Source organism: Spea bombifrons, chromosome 4 (assembly GCF_027358695.1).
Source record: "Spea bombifrons isolate aSpeBom1 chromosome 4, aSpeBom1.2.pri, whole genome shotgun sequence".
NCBI classification, from domain to species: Eukaryota; Metazoa; Chordata; class Amphibia; order Anura; family Pelobatidae; genus Spea; species Spea bombifrons.
This window is the reverse complement of record NC_071090.1, coordinates 83,763,525-83,778,952: the sequence shown is the minus strand read 5'-3', so window position 1 is coordinate 83,778,952 and position 15,428 is coordinate 83,763,525. Positions and strand designations below refer to the sequence as shown.

Below are 15,428 nucleotides of genomic sequence, written 5' to 3'. Positions count from 1 at the left end.
AGTAGCTTATAGATAGTTTCAAAACAAACAGAAACCTTTTAAAATGGCAAAGTTAGTTTTAAAGCCTAAATCATGGAAGTGAATTAACACTATGTGAGTTTGAACTATTATTACACGTAAGGCAATGAAACTAGCAGCTCTAACCCACAACATACATGAAAAAATGAAATGACATATCAGAAGAACACAATAAGGATATTTTATACTAATACTAAAAAAGAATATATTGAGTATAGGCGAATGAATTAGGGTTGTTGAATGTTACAGTTCCCCCATGTGCAGCACAAGCTAAGCTGGGACTGGGAACAACTTAGCACAGTGAGTTCAATTTAATGCAAGATTAAATGTTTTATAAAAACTGTTCTTTTCTGTTCTCGGTGTCTATTCTTTGCATTTCTAAACAGCACCTAGTCTCACTTAGGCAGTATCAAAATAGACACATGGCAGCTTTTATTCTGGAGGTCACTCTAATGGCCATTTAATAAATAAAAAAAAATAACGTCACTCTTTTCAAGGCTAGTGTTGAATATGTGTTTTCTGTTGATCAATTGTTCCACAAGTAACAAGAATCTAGAAATATGCAGGTGTGCACAAAAAAAGTCAAAAAGATTTAACTTACCATCCCACGCATCAAACATGTCTGTTATGAAATAATCAACAAAAGAGATCTGGGATTTGGGTATACTGCACGTGTTTCTATCAAACACTGGCATCACCACGGGCAAACCTTGCCTCTTTTCTTCATCTGTCTGTAATAAGAAATGACGTTTATTCACAACACTAAACTGCACATCAAATCGAACACAAAATAAATAATATATATGTATTATTGCAGATGAATTCTAAGTTTAATGAAACATATTATTAGGAGTTCATGGAACTTTGAAAAAAAATGAATTTAAAAAAAATACCCTGTACCCCCATTTTCTAAACATATTATTAGTTATTACAAATGTACTGATGACCATCTGTGGATTACAATTCTCACCGTCCTCAGCTATGCTGAGGATGATGATGTTGATGGGAGTTGTAGTCCACAAAAGCTGGGGGTATTTTGGTCAACTCAGCTATTGTAGTGAAAATTATCTTACCAAAATCATACAAAAATGTGGCACTTTTCTATTTTTTTTTTTTCATTAATTCTGAAAGTGTTGGAATGTTTGACCATGAAAAAAGTGTATTATTTGACCTAGAAAAAATGATGTAGAATTGAATCAAAGATAAACAAAGATATCGTAAAAGCACGGAAAAAGCTCTAGGTTTTTGGGCACAAGTCACTAAAGAAAGGGTTAAGGAAAAGCTTAATTGATTCTCTATTTTATGTAGCTTTAAATTGGAGTGTTTTTGTGGCCTTGGCAACATCTAACCTGCGCAAAATACTCCTCTGATATTCGTCCAGCCCATTCTATGCACTGCTGTAAGGCTCGGCACGGATTGGAAATGTCTGCACACTTAATAAGCATTCTTTTAATCAGGATCCGGTTTTCCGGGGATGTCAACACGTTGACCGTCTCGTCTTCCCCTATGCTGCCCTGGAAAAAACAAGGAGGAGAAGAGTGCAATCAATAGGCATTGCAGTAAAACCACTGTTATGGACGCACATTGTCAGCTCCAAAACATTAACAAGACCCTTAAGAGTGCCAACAAGCCAACTTAAAGGGTTAAAGCCTACCGGCATGTGTGTGTGTCGGGGGATGATGCAAGGGGACAATGTATCTAAACATACTACATAGTACTGCAGCTCGGTGCTATACATATTCATGTCTTCTTTCATAACAGTTGTCAACATAGACGTCAATTACAAATGGGCCAAGCTAACTGACATTTTTTATCTTGAGGAACTTCTCAAATCATTTGCTGGCCCACATTAGGAAGAAGTCTCTGTGCCGTTACTAGTTATATTAGACCCAAGGAGATGCAGTGCAAAGCGAGATGCAAACTTACAAGATCTTTTCAGCTTTGCTGACACTACATGAAGCGTGGCCTTCAGATGAGTCCCTGCTGAGATCGATTTTAGATATAGGCAACATATCTCTTAATTTCTATATGTGCCAATTAAAGGGCTGTGTCTATAGGAAGAGTTCTAGTAAAGCAAGAAAAAACAGCCATGCTCACATTCTCTTCCAATGCCGCCAATGGCTTGTTGATGCTGTTGACAAACTTATTCACGTGTTCAAAGTGCTTGGTCATCTCGGTTGCCAATACCATGTCGATGATTGCTTGTCGCAAAGTGCGGTATTCATTCCTGTTAAAAACGCGGGGTTACACGTGCAGGGTGTGACTATACAGCATTAGAACGTTACCATTAAAACTTTCAGGAACAGAGGCTGAGAAAAGTATCCTTCAGCCTGTTATAGCATAAAATCAGTGCGCAAATGGGTTTTTAACTGGCACCAATATTAATATATATCCATACAGTACATGAACTATTTCTAATTCACGGACACACACACATTTTAGTTAGTACGTTCTTTTAAAACACACAGATGTCACAGTCTTACATTTTGTTACAAGAAGAAAAAAAAATGTCTTCCAGATTACTACTTTGGACTGTGCGGGATGATTGATGTAATCTGCTGACATGAGATATGTTCTTTCAATACTATGGCAATGCTGTGTTTGTGATATGTCTTTAATTGTAGCAACTTGGACACAAGATTGTGAACCATAAGAGTATTAACCAAGCCAACAGCTTGAATATGCAATTCACATAAATTATAACATTGTGCACCCAATGGAAGTGACGTGTTCTTCATTTACACGATGAACATACTGACGTGATCACAGTGATCATACAAGCTAACACATGTACAAAAATTATGATCTTTGTGATGGTAGCATAAGGATTCCCCTTGAGAAAACACTATTGTTAAAAACGTTGAGTGTCCTTAAATCCACTGGGCTGTCCCTTCTGCCACTTTATTGTAATTATAATGCCTCACTGGAGATATACGCACATCCACAAGAAAGGTGGCAGTATGCCCCTTAGGATCAGTTTTGCGGCTGGTTACCTCCATTCTATGCCAAGCATTAGAAGATTAGCGCTGCTCTACTACTCACCTCTCCATGTTTTTGAATATATTGCACTTGTCATCTCTTGTGGTTAACTGGAAGGCCAGAGCTGCATGGTGACTCTCCAACACCGCTGTATCATTGTACAGGATTGCAAGTTCACTTCCAGCATTACACAGGAACGAGTTGGTTCTCCCAGGGTGATCCACATCATGCACAGTGGCAGCGATGAGAGCCGCTACTTCATCAATGGGATCCAAGCTTTGCTAAACACAGATAGAGCATTGTCAGATCTTCAAACATGGGACTCACTATTCAAGCGACAAAGGTACTGCTAGCAAAATGTGATTATTATCATACACCCAGATAACATGTACACTGACAAGCTGCCTGGAAATACAGTTTCTTCCCTTCTATATAATCACACACAAGGGTGAAAACAGTCAATAGATATATCACAGAGATAAACAATTACTCACCTAGCACTAATCAGAGTTGGATACCAACTACATTGTTTGTCTCCAAAGGTGTCCCAGTGTATAAAGCTTTAAACCAAATACTAAAGTAAAATTATTTTGTGCATAATGTATATAGTAGGATTTTTTTTAAAGACTTTACATGTTAATCGATAGCCTCTCTACGCTTTTCACCGGAACACAGGATCACGGCTTCATCAGAAGAAATCAGCATTACCATAAGCCGTGACCTATGTTCCGGTGAAACGCGTAGAGAGGCTATCAATACCTTCTCCTGGATCTTTGGACACTGTTTAGCTCCTTAGGATCGTTTCCACCATTGCCATCTATGCACTACTTATTTATTTAAATTTATACTGAAATTGTATATATTTGGGTAGTTGGGGCACACTGGAGAGTGCTACAGGAGGCAGCATTTCACTTGTATAGTTGTATATTTGTATATGACTGTGTGTACACATCCTACACCTTTTTGTATCAGTATAGTTAACAGATTTCTAATTGAGTAGTGAGTGGCTTAAGAGTGTAAATGAACCACTTCAATGGCCGTTCAAATTGTTTGCAGTACATGTTTCCCCTAATAACCAACATATAGGCTCATTTAGGTCCGAACATGAGGTTATGTTCAGGTTATATAGGTGATGGCACGTTGACTGACCTTCACTTTTTCTTTGCAGAGGAAGTAAGCCGTGGCATGCAGCACATCAGCGGAATGCGTGGAATTATGGTAAGCATTGCTCGAATGGTAGTTTGATTCAATAATGTGGAGCCAAGACCTCAGCGTAGCTTCTGAGCAGTTTAGGAATGAGCAGACACCAAATCGGGCAAACATTTTCAGGCCAAGATAAACTAAGGGCCTGCGTGAAAGGAGAAAATTGATGCAGTCAAGCAGGAGAAAAACATGACACTCGCAGAAAGCTAATAAAAAGAAATGACATAAACAGGAGAAGGAAATACTGACATTATCCAGAGTTAAAAAAAAGATATTTAGGTTACATATAAACTCTTATTAAATGCTAATAACAGTTTTGTGTATTTACGTATGTATGTATGTATAGATAAACTACCATTCAAATGTTTGGGGTCACGTAGAAATGTGCTTGTTTTTAAAAGAAAAGCAAATTTTGACCATTAAAATAACATGAAATGGATCAGAAATAAAGTCTAGACATTGTTAATGCAAAAAGACTATTGTAGCTGATTTTAATGGAATATCTTCATATGCGTAAAGAGGCCCTTTATCAGCAACCGTGACTCCTGTGTTCCAATCGCACGTTGTGTTCGCATTTACAATTCAAGTTTACGTTTAAAAGGCTAATTGATCACTAGAAAACCCTCCTGCAATTATGTTACAGCTAGAAATGTCCTTGTTTTCAATAAAACAACTTAGTGACCTCCACTTTTTGAACAGCAGTGTGTATACAGATATATGTAAAATATTCTCATCCTACTATGCACAATGATGTGGGGCAGAATAAATGGCAGCGTCAAAACATTACATTGCTTCTTAACTCAATTCACTTCCCCAGTGGAAAATATATCAGATGAATCAAATACAACAAAATGGGCCAACAAAATAAAGCAATGCATCCTCGAGTATCTTTAGGGTAGTAGCCCCTGTCTCAGCTATCCCATAACATCAATAAAGTATTGGAAGAGTTAGTAAATAATACTGGACAGGCAGTAACCGGACCTTTTATGCGTTGCGGCCTCTAATTCAAAGATGTCAAATTCCCAGTCTTCTTCATTTTCCATCGCTTGGGCTATCCGAGGTGGGATGTCGGTAAGTGACAGCGAAGAGATAGGGTGTCCGGAAATTGGATGGACTTCTGTTAAAACAAATATAGTAGGGAAAAACTGTAAGCCTACCAAAAAACAATAAAAAAAGCACATCCATGGTAAATACATACAGCGCTTTACTAAATGGAGACTTACGTTTTGCTGACAAGATGTACTCATTCCCTGATAATCTTCTTAAACCATCCTGATAGATATCAAAGGTTAAAATGAATGAAGTATAAGTATAGTTTTAAAATATAATGCGTATATACTAATATAACAGGTAGATATAGATATATTTCTCCATGAAAGCATAGAAGTATCCATTTGTAGACACAGACGGACCCCTTTCTGTCATTTTATCATGAAATGTTTTCCACGAAACCGTTTGATGTTAAATACGCAGGCCCACAACATCATTGCTATTATACTTCATCATGTTGACAGGGTTCTGGTCTAATAATATAAAAATATGCTGATCTAAAGATTACTTTATAGTTTAAGGCACATCAGCTACTGAAACGAGTAATCGAAACAACATCTGCACATGACAGGGCACACCACACATTCCTTGTGGGAGATCTGGCCGCTTCTGCGTCCATCGTGCACTGCCTTGGTTGGTTGCCTTTACCATTCTACGTCATTTAAACCGAGCCAAGAAAAATGTAACTGAAGTTCTCGTGGACTTTTTTTTTTATCACAGCACTGTGATAAATAACGGTAACGGAATTATAGTATATACATATTTACTACACAGGCCAGAGTGGACACATTCTCTGCTAGTGTTGTCTTCTGTCTCTCAGCGTTCTGAATGAAGAATTCAAGATACATAGGGGGCATTCCCTTTTGGGATTCCTATCATAGAATAAATATGTATGCTGGTTTTCCCTGCACGATACACATTTTATCAGGAGAATAACCTCTAACATCGGTAGCTCCACAGAGCAGGATGTGGGAAAGGCGAAATTGCGTGGAAGATGGGTTTCTCCGCTGGCAGCGACATGGAAATTGCAGGATGCCCAGCCATGAAACCCTCCCTGTTCTAGCTGTTCTTTTCTATTTCGGTAAACTCAGCAAAATAGACAATGTTGTAATAGCACTCAGTACATATTACATAGATCTACTGCTTAAATTATTTCCAAAAACGTTTTCATTCCATGTGCGTCAGATATATTTTCTTTTAGCCACTTATTAGATGTCTTCCTTGAAGTGCGAGTTTTCTTCTAGGAATAAAAGTCTTGTAATTGTGGCATGCCTGTTTGAAATTATTTTACTGTGTTATTAACAGGACCTCTCTGGAAATAAGCGGCAAGTTTATATGTGGTCTATGCTAAAACAACAAGTTTTCATGTGTATTATGGAATTGGGACTTGTCTTTGTATTGTTAGAACTTTTCTTCAGATAGCCCCTTGGGATCTACTCCGAAACAGGTGTCCTACAAATGTTAAGTCTTCATAAAAATATATTTATCAAATAGCATTGTATAAATATATATATATATAAATGTGGGTTGTGTCGGCTTCTTCTCCACAAAAAAAAAAGATTTGATTTTATTTGATTGCTTTGCTTGTGCATGCCAATTACACAGGGGTTTATTCACTAAAGTAAGAGTTGTCTGGAGAGTTTGCTGCAGAATTGTAGTTTAAATTCCCTGACTTCACTCCTGACTCCTGAAATCCATATAAAAATACTTTTCCCCCCAAAAAGAAGCATTCAATAACTTTTATAATGATATATATAGATATATATCTATATTTATATATATATATATGTTTGTGCGGCAGGTCCCCGTAACATTTGTTTCTGTAATTCCAGACTGTTATGTCACTTCTACTTATAAGTCAATAAATATTAATAAAACCTAAACTACTGCAATATAGGGTGTGTTTACAGTTGAATACAGACAAAAATATGCAGGGAAAGGTAGATCTATCAACATACAGACTCTAATGTAACTACGTAGGAGAGACTTTCATCTTAGGTGTTAAAAAAAAAAAAAAAAAAAAAAAAAAAACATTAATGAAAAGGTGTGAAGGATTACTTACTGTCATCAAACCTCCAACAAGATCATTAGTGTGAGGATCTTCATCCTTTGTTCCAAGCTGTGGAGAGTATAACTCTGTGGTTCGCAAGATCTCCAGCACCCGATCTAATGCTTCTGCTACAGGCATCGGACTGTTCTCTTGGGCAGCGTTGATTATATTTATTACCTAGTTAAAAAATATGTACAGGAGAAATAAACATGGGGCCAGATGTTGTATATACACAAAAACTGCAACCTATATGATGCAAGCATATACGGTAATTTCTGATGTCGCAATACAGATGGCTGATCGCTGCCCCCTTACTGCTGAAGAGGATCATATATTTTTTTCATTTACTGCTACACTGTTTGTTATTTGTACATTTTGGCCCTTCAGAGACCAGATCAGCACTCAAAAAAACCCCTTTGGCACAAACAAGATCTTATATTTTTGCCAGTAGCTACACATGAGTACAACAATGCTAACCAGTACATGTGCAGGATAAGTAAATAGACCATAAGACGTCACCTTTGTGATAGGGGCTTCAATTGTCATTGAGTGTATTCTTGCCATTGAAGAATGCCGCCTCTGTGAACTACCTATATAATAGAAAAGAAGAAGGTAGACTCTTTAAAATGTTTAATTATGTTGAAGTGAATTGCCCAATCTTACACAGTTATACCACAGAAAGCCCAGATGTGAATCTTAACTTACAGAGGACCCAAACTGAAGTTCTGATGTTATTACCATTACTTGGTATTGGGCCCTGAAATTATACTACAGAGTCTTCAGACAGCAGATTTACTCCAAAAACGTTTCAAAAAGTTAAATATAAGCAGAGAAACTAGACAACTGAACTGAAACATTTAAGTGACCTACAAGGCTAACTAAAATAACCCCAGGGTTCATCAAGTGGTAAGAGATCAAGCAATTGAACCCCAGGGTTTCCCACAAGGTCAGAGACAAGGCGACGGAATTTTGCGTTTCCATTAAATCAAAGACAAGGCAATGAAGAATCTGATTGAGTAAGAACACAAAATGCTTAAAAACGTAACCTACCTAAACTTCAAGTAGCGTTGGGAGCTAAATTTAAAGAGCACTAAGTCTAATCCCCGTTTCACACAGAGCCCAATATAACCTGCAAACGAGTAATTGGTCCTGTCCTATCTACTTGATCTCCCTTATTTTTTGAGACATATAGAGACTTTGGTGGGTTTGGGACAAGGCAACAGACTCACAGGGTTTCCATAAATTCAAAGGTAAGGCAACAGAACCTAGGGGTTCAGATCACACAACAGTCCCCACACGTCGCAAGGCAAATAAATATTACGAAATAAAAAAAATACAACAGTGTGTATATAGGGCGTCTTTACAAAATTCAGTTTTTGTTTTGGTCTTTAAAAAATTAAAAGGTTGTAAAATGTACATTTGCCTTCTCTTTAGATTCACATACCATCACTTCCTCTGGATGTGGTTGACCTGACATCTAAGGAACCTTTCCGCCTGTCCTTGTGTCTGCAAGTCTGGATGTCTACAAAAAAAAAAAAGGCTTGGTTCTCAAGACTTTTCTTACCAGCTTCCTGCAAAAGAATTTCTTAGCATTCCTACAATTCCAGTGAATAAGTTGAGCTCACGTCTGTAGAAACTGTCTATCATGGTAACAAGAAACGCTCAGTAGGTATTCACAGCCCAAGTTCAGATTTAAAACTACATATAGGTGTAATCAGAGGCTCGATTCAATTACCGTACTCTTTTGCATGCAGGTGGCAATCAGTGTCTTCATTCAGTGTCGTACCTACATACAGGTGATAACCAGGGCTCGATTCAATGACCCAACTAAACCTTAATGGGTTTTAATGGCTTCAAAAAATTCTTGGTTTAAATTACAATTACCTAACTAAACTCAAATGTGCAGCTGCAGATAATACAGAAATTGTTGAAAATTGGATTTTTTTTTATTAAAAAAAAGCTACATTGAAATCAATAGAAAACAGCTTTCTCCTAAGTGATTTGTTTGTGTGCGTTGCAGAGTATTAGCTCATGTACAATGGATACGTTTTTACACGTACATTCTAGATCATGAAATACTTTGCTTAGAAGAGTTCAGAGAGTTAAAGAAATTTAAGAAAGTTGAAATAAAAGTATTCACATAAGCAAAAAAGTACAAACGGTATACCAGTGCCAACTTAACTCTTTCCATACAAGACGTATAGCACAAGGGTACGACTCTATACATGCAAGTAAGTAAGTAAGTATCCTTTACTAGGATCTCTACAATTAAAAGACTATATAGTAATAAAGACACTAATTCTACAACAATCTTTACACATTATAGAATGTAACAACATTAGAGGTGAAATCAAAGATCTTATTTTTAAAGCAAATTGAAGTCTATTTTACTGCATTCAAATTGAAGCATGCATTTTGTTTGTTATTGGAGATAGAAAATAAGACATCTGTCTCATTTAACTCTTTCTCTGACTGCTAATACTGAAACAAGGTAGAAAGCGTATGTAAACTTCTTCTACGCGCTCAGTACCGCTCACACTGAAGTCATTTAAAAAGCAGCCAATCACATATATGCTAGCAGCATCCGTGTTTTGATAGCACACATGTGATTGGCTATTACAATGGGAGTTCTACTGAGCATGTGCAAAAGGTGTATGGTGTGCTCTCTACTTTTAGGAGACACACCTGAGGGAGGAATTAAACGAGACAGAAGCCTCGTTTTCTAACTCCTCGTCTTCTAACTCCTTTTCTAACAACTAGAGAACCTCTGTGCTAATTCGCATACAGTAAAATACACTGGATTCCAATGCACCTTTAACATGAACATGGCTCTGGAGTTTCGGTTTTATGGGATTATTATGATAATTCCAAGATGTCACTGGCTTCTATTATAAGTAGACTCTAGTCAAATTTTAAATATAAACGTCCTTTAACTGCGTGAAGCTCTTACTTTACGACTCTCTGTTGAGCAAAACTAACAAATACTTTTTACTACATGAAACCTTTTTCAAGTACCATCAGGAGTTGAGTTTTTTCTGCTTTAATCTACCTGTGTTCATCTGAGGAGATCCTTCCATAAGACGATCTCTAGACGTTTAGGTACAGAAGGAGGACACCAAGGATGGGCTGTAGCCAATAATATGACTGGGCATTTAAAGTACACCAGCCCAACAATATGAAATATTAGGGCAGAACCATTGCATTCTGGGCACCTGGCCTACTATTGTTAGTTACATAATATATTATTTAAGTCCCAAAGAGAGTCATTTTGTACATTGGGGCTTCCTCTTCTACTAAAATGCTTCATCTGTGTCCTATCCTCCTACTACCAGAAGAACAAACCTGTTTGAGATTCAGCCTGGACTCTCTCACATTGTTTTTCTACCTGAAAGTAAAGATCAACAATCAGTTCTTGACACAACCATCCCCGATACATTAACCAACACAACAGACTGATCCCCAATGAATCGTGCTTACCTTGTTGTTGTCGGTATATGGCCGGCTAATAGACACATAGTGTCTGATCTTACTGTAAGAACAAACAAATAATTATAACAAATATTTAAATCACTTCTGCACTCGTATAATTATCCTCTAGTAGTGTCCAAGACTATTTACAGATTTATGCTGCCCTATCATTGGCAAACAGAGATGTCAGTACATTCTACTTTTTCCAAGGGAGTGACTCGGTGTCACAACGGTCTGCCTCGTATAAGAGGGAAGCGTCCTTTCGTTAGCAATGAGACATCCAGATTGAGTTTGGCTGTGATTAATGATTCTGGAGGATGTTGCCAACAGCAAATCACTTAACTTACAATACTAATACACTGTTGGAGGGATATTTACTAAATAGTACCGTCCATTTGGAGTTAATGACATATATATATATACATAGTACAATCCACCACACCATCCAGTCATCCCTAAACGTGTACCTACCCCCGATGTCCAAAAACAGGAATTATCTTCACATTTTGCTGGATATTATCACCATTTCTATTTTTGGCGTAGTAAATACCCTCCCATTCCTGCAGGAATAACCACATACAAAGAATTGATTAAATCAATTAATAATTTGACAAGTATGAACGGTTTTCTATTTAAAAAAGTAATACCAGTATTTGCATTTTATTCTTATATGGAAGATGCTACAGTGTATGAAGTGTTGTAGGGTAAAAGTTTGCATATATTGATTTGTACAAAATATCTCTTCAATACCAACTGATTGACTTGGAAATACTATTCATGTATTTTTTTGCACTTTTTCTGTAACTTCTGCCCATAAAAGTATATGTTTTTGATAAGACAATCCACGATATTCCAATGGAGGCATGTTTATGCAACCATTTTTGACCAACAATCCCTAGGAATTTTTTTCTGTGTTTTTTTTTTTTTTTTTAGCTTGAAGGTAGATTTCCTTCACAGAATAAGCAACTGCAGAACGAAAACCAACGTAGTTTTGCTTGTCGTTAGTCTAATTTGTAGTAGAAATGGCAGAGGTTAATGCAGTGAGGGAATATAAATATGCATGGGATAGGCATGTGGCTAACCTGAACACAAGCCAAGACTAAAGACAAAGTAAGTGTTTTGGTGTCTTGCAGAAAAATTGGCTTGCAAATATTAATATCCAGCATATTTTGTTATTATTTATTGAGTCGTTGCCACACTCTGTAGAACTGTACAATGGGATCTCTGTTAGTATGGCATGGTTTGTATAGAATAATAATGTAAAGATAGTGCTATAAGACACTGCCAGACAATATTGTGCAGTTTCATCTGTGGGAATTAACCATATATGTATATATATATATATATATACATACATACATACATATATATATACACCGGTATATATAAATATATGGAAGGAGTGTCATTTTTTTGACTAAAGAGAACTGGGCCTTTTATAATAATCATCAAGAATATAAAAGAAGCCCAAAAATCTGTACACAGATCACCTTTGGTACTACACCGTTACTGTATAAATTGAATTTACCCCATTTGGGGCAGTACGGCTAATGATGGAGTATGAAGGAGAGGGGTGACCTTACCTTTCCTGTTTTGATGCAAGAGTTTATAGTATCTAAGAAATCAGATTTTTTTTCATTAATAGGCACTTCAGTTAATTCTTTTCCAATGAGTTCATCTTTCTGATAACCCATCATGCTTTCAAAAGCGGGATTCACGTACTATAAAGAAGAACCATACAAAAGTTATTATAGCAATATATAGAATTTATTTTTCATAAATCCACAATCACATAATAACCACATTAATAATATAAAATATATATATAATGGTACTTTGAAATATTACACATTCACTCACCTGTATTATGTGATCCTCACTTGTAATTTCAATGGCTTCTTGACTCTTCTCTAACGTAGTAAATAGTGAATTACAAGCCCTACAAATAAACAGCGAGGAGCTGAATGAATAATCAGTGTGCCCAGGAACCGTACGTAGAAACCTTGCTCTGACAGCCCAAGGCTATTTACTCTTAGATATAGGGATGCCTTACATTTTTTTTTAGGTTGTACCAACTATATAAGAAATATACCGGTACTTCTAAGCTATGCAGTGTATACAGAAGCCAAAGATAGAGATATAATGCAAAATACTGATTGACAGTTGCTATAGGACCTAATCATAAATACACATGAACCTGTCATATGAATAGAATTCCCTTGTGACTTTAGGAGTATGTCACCCCAGGCGCCCTTTTGCAATGCTTGATACACACACACACACACACGGAGATATAATACATACAATGTATTAACATATGTATTAACATCTTTTGCCTTAAAGAGTAGATTGCAGATATCCATTTCCTTATTTATGCAGCACAGTTCACGTTATGCATTGTTTGATCCAACTTTGCTAATCTAGCCCTCTAGATCTATAGGAAGTAGAGCGGGCGTACGTAACCGATTGTTTACTGTATGCATTTTTGAATGATTCTGTTCTTTGATCTGGGTTTTGCTGAACCACCTGACTGTTCGATGTACTGCTGACCTTTCTGAATAGTAAAACAAAATCTTCAATAATTATTCTTCATAAACCAACGTGAAGACACCAATGTTAATCGGGGAGTATATATCGCCTGATGGGGCCACAGACAGCGCTGTGGGTGCAGAAAGATGCCCATCGAACATCTAACTAGACTGGAGGACTCTCGGGCTCTTTACTGTACTGTGTAGGAGAGAGAGATGGTTCCTGGGCCTCCGCTACTAATAATACGCCAGATAAAATAAGGAACCTTGTCTGACTAAACCCTGGGCTGTAAGCTGCACACTGGTCGAGTTAATTGCATTTAGACTTGTCTGTTTAAATTAAGAAAAAAATTGTAAATGTTACCAGATGAAGCTCCTGGCAGCATTTCTCCCTCTACTGCCAAGGCCAGCAGAAGGTAAGCCCACATACGAGAATCCGTTAGAAATAAAAACGCCAGCACTTACATAGGAATGTACAAAGTGTAAAAATATTGCCTTGGTAATAGGGTAAATCAGGAGAGGACTGGCAACTTTCATCCCAACACAAATCTCTTTTAGCAGACAACTGTTCTCGATGTGCGCTATCCCGTTCCTACACGTTTATTAAAAGCACTGCATAGAAAAAAACATTAAACATGCACCGGGGGGTCCAGTCATAGAGTAATGTTTAATCGTAAACTTTATCCTGTAGATCAGTGCTTCTTGGGGGGTCACGCTGCCCTACTTGTGAGCCTTTGCTCGTGGAAGAAGGAGGTTGTTTTCATGATAATAAGATATTGGATATTGACTTCTAAATCAAAAATTAAAGGGAAATGCAACCGTTTTTCAACTCTTTAAATATTTCAGTTTTGACCCCGTATTCCTTGACAGCCGCAGGGATTATATGTAATAATGAACATGTTTGTTGTAATGGTAAGCTCCTTTTTTTTGGAATGCCTACCGTACCCTTATTATGTCTATTCAACTTACAGGATGGATTTTCTTTGAACAAAAACTATTAAGTCAATGTGTTGGTCATCAACGTAACTTTGAGTCCCAAATAGTTTATTAATAAAATGGACTTTTATTCTAGAATATACAATCATTTGGTACCCCTCCACTAGCTGCTTTTCTTGGACCAAAAACAAATGCTCCCACCAGTTTTATAACCCTACACTGCCATTGACATTATGGGAGAGCAAGCCCTGACAATAAAACCTAGCTTTCTTGATAATTAACATCGTTTGGCCATGGCATGTTACTTTTATGCAAATTTTTGCATAAAAAATCTATAATAATAACATCAACATCTTGCATGACGTTGTTGCCTGAATTCCTATGATTTAAAATTGTCTTACGAGGAACTCCACGGGAAATTGGGAGATGCATTTCTGCGATTTAAATTCAGCTCTCTATCATAAAACGTAAAGAGCAGAAGAGAGAAATAACACAATAAGGAATACAAAGCTTCTTTGTGTTCAGATTTCTAACAGAAAATGCTCTTAACTAAATAAATACATTCCTGAACTAAAAAAAAAAAACGCGATTGAGGAATTGTCCTTGACATTTACTGTATATGCATTCAGGACAAAGGAAGGCTCTGCAGGTCTGTTTATTATCTGGTGTGCAGCTCGGCAAGATAATCTCTAAATTCTTACATGGTAGGAGTTAACACGTCTATAACACATGCGCTGCACTTTCCTATACTAACGGCGGATTCGGACCCATTTAATTTAAGGCCTATACGGACAAATTTAGAAGCTAGCTACCGAGCAGTAAAATTAAATGGACAGTCTAATGTCCCATGTCACCCCACCGGTGAATAACGCATATTCATATAATTTGGCATCTAATTAATATGTTCTTTACCTAGCCAGCAAAATAGAACTTACCTTCTTATGACACCTCCTCTGCTGTCTACTTCTGGCAACAATTTTAGTTGCTTCAAGCAGACAAAACTAGGGGGAAACTGGATTTTTTCTGAAATCAATAGTGTTGCTTTCTGCGCAAGCAAGGAGGGGAAGTCTCAATAGACCCTCCTGGAACTCTTACAAGACTCCGTGCTGGAGCCAAGTGTTCCCTTGTGCACTGCTGCAGATGAACAAATCTGAATATTCCCGCTACCTATTGTTACCAGAAAACTACATCTTCAT

At 37.1% G+C, this 15,428-nt stretch overlaps 1 protein-coding gene across 2 annotated transcripts in view; it reads right to left on the bottom strand.

The window, feature by feature from the left end:
- Positions 1 to 15,428, bottom strand: part of PDE8A (phosphodiesterase 8A) — a 103,152-nt gene that overhangs the window by 2,040 nt on the left and 85,684 nt on the right. For both annotated transcript variants that reach the window (XM_053461794.1, XM_053461793.1), the window contains exons 7-21: positions 12,629 to 12,707; positions 12,352 to 12,489; positions 11,240 to 11,328; positions 10,778 to 10,829; positions 10,643 to 10,685; positions 8,745 to 8,822; positions 7,820 to 7,890; positions 7,313 to 7,477; positions 5,424 to 5,472; positions 5,182 to 5,317; positions 4,147 to 4,345; positions 3,061 to 3,278; positions 2,116 to 2,245; positions 1,368 to 1,532; positions 620 to 749 (exon numbers count right to left, since the gene is read on the bottom strand). In XM_053461794.1, the coding sequence (XP_053317769.1) occupies positions 620 to 749; positions 1,368 to 1,532; positions 2,116 to 2,245; positions 3,061 to 3,278; positions 4,147 to 4,345; positions 5,182 to 5,317; positions 5,424 to 5,472; positions 7,313 to 7,477; positions 7,820 to 7,890; positions 8,745 to 8,822; positions 10,643 to 10,685; positions 10,778 to 10,829; positions 11,240 to 11,328; positions 12,352 to 12,489; positions 12,629 to 12,707 (1,742 nt within the window). The remainder of the gene's footprint in view (positions 1 to 619; positions 750 to 1,367; positions 1,533 to 2,115; positions 2,246 to 3,060; positions 3,279 to 4,146; positions 4,346 to 5,181; positions 5,318 to 5,423; positions 5,473 to 7,312; positions 7,478 to 7,819; positions 7,891 to 8,744; positions 8,823 to 10,642; positions 10,686 to 10,777; positions 10,830 to 11,239; positions 11,329 to 12,351; positions 12,490 to 12,628; positions 12,708 to 15,428) is intronic.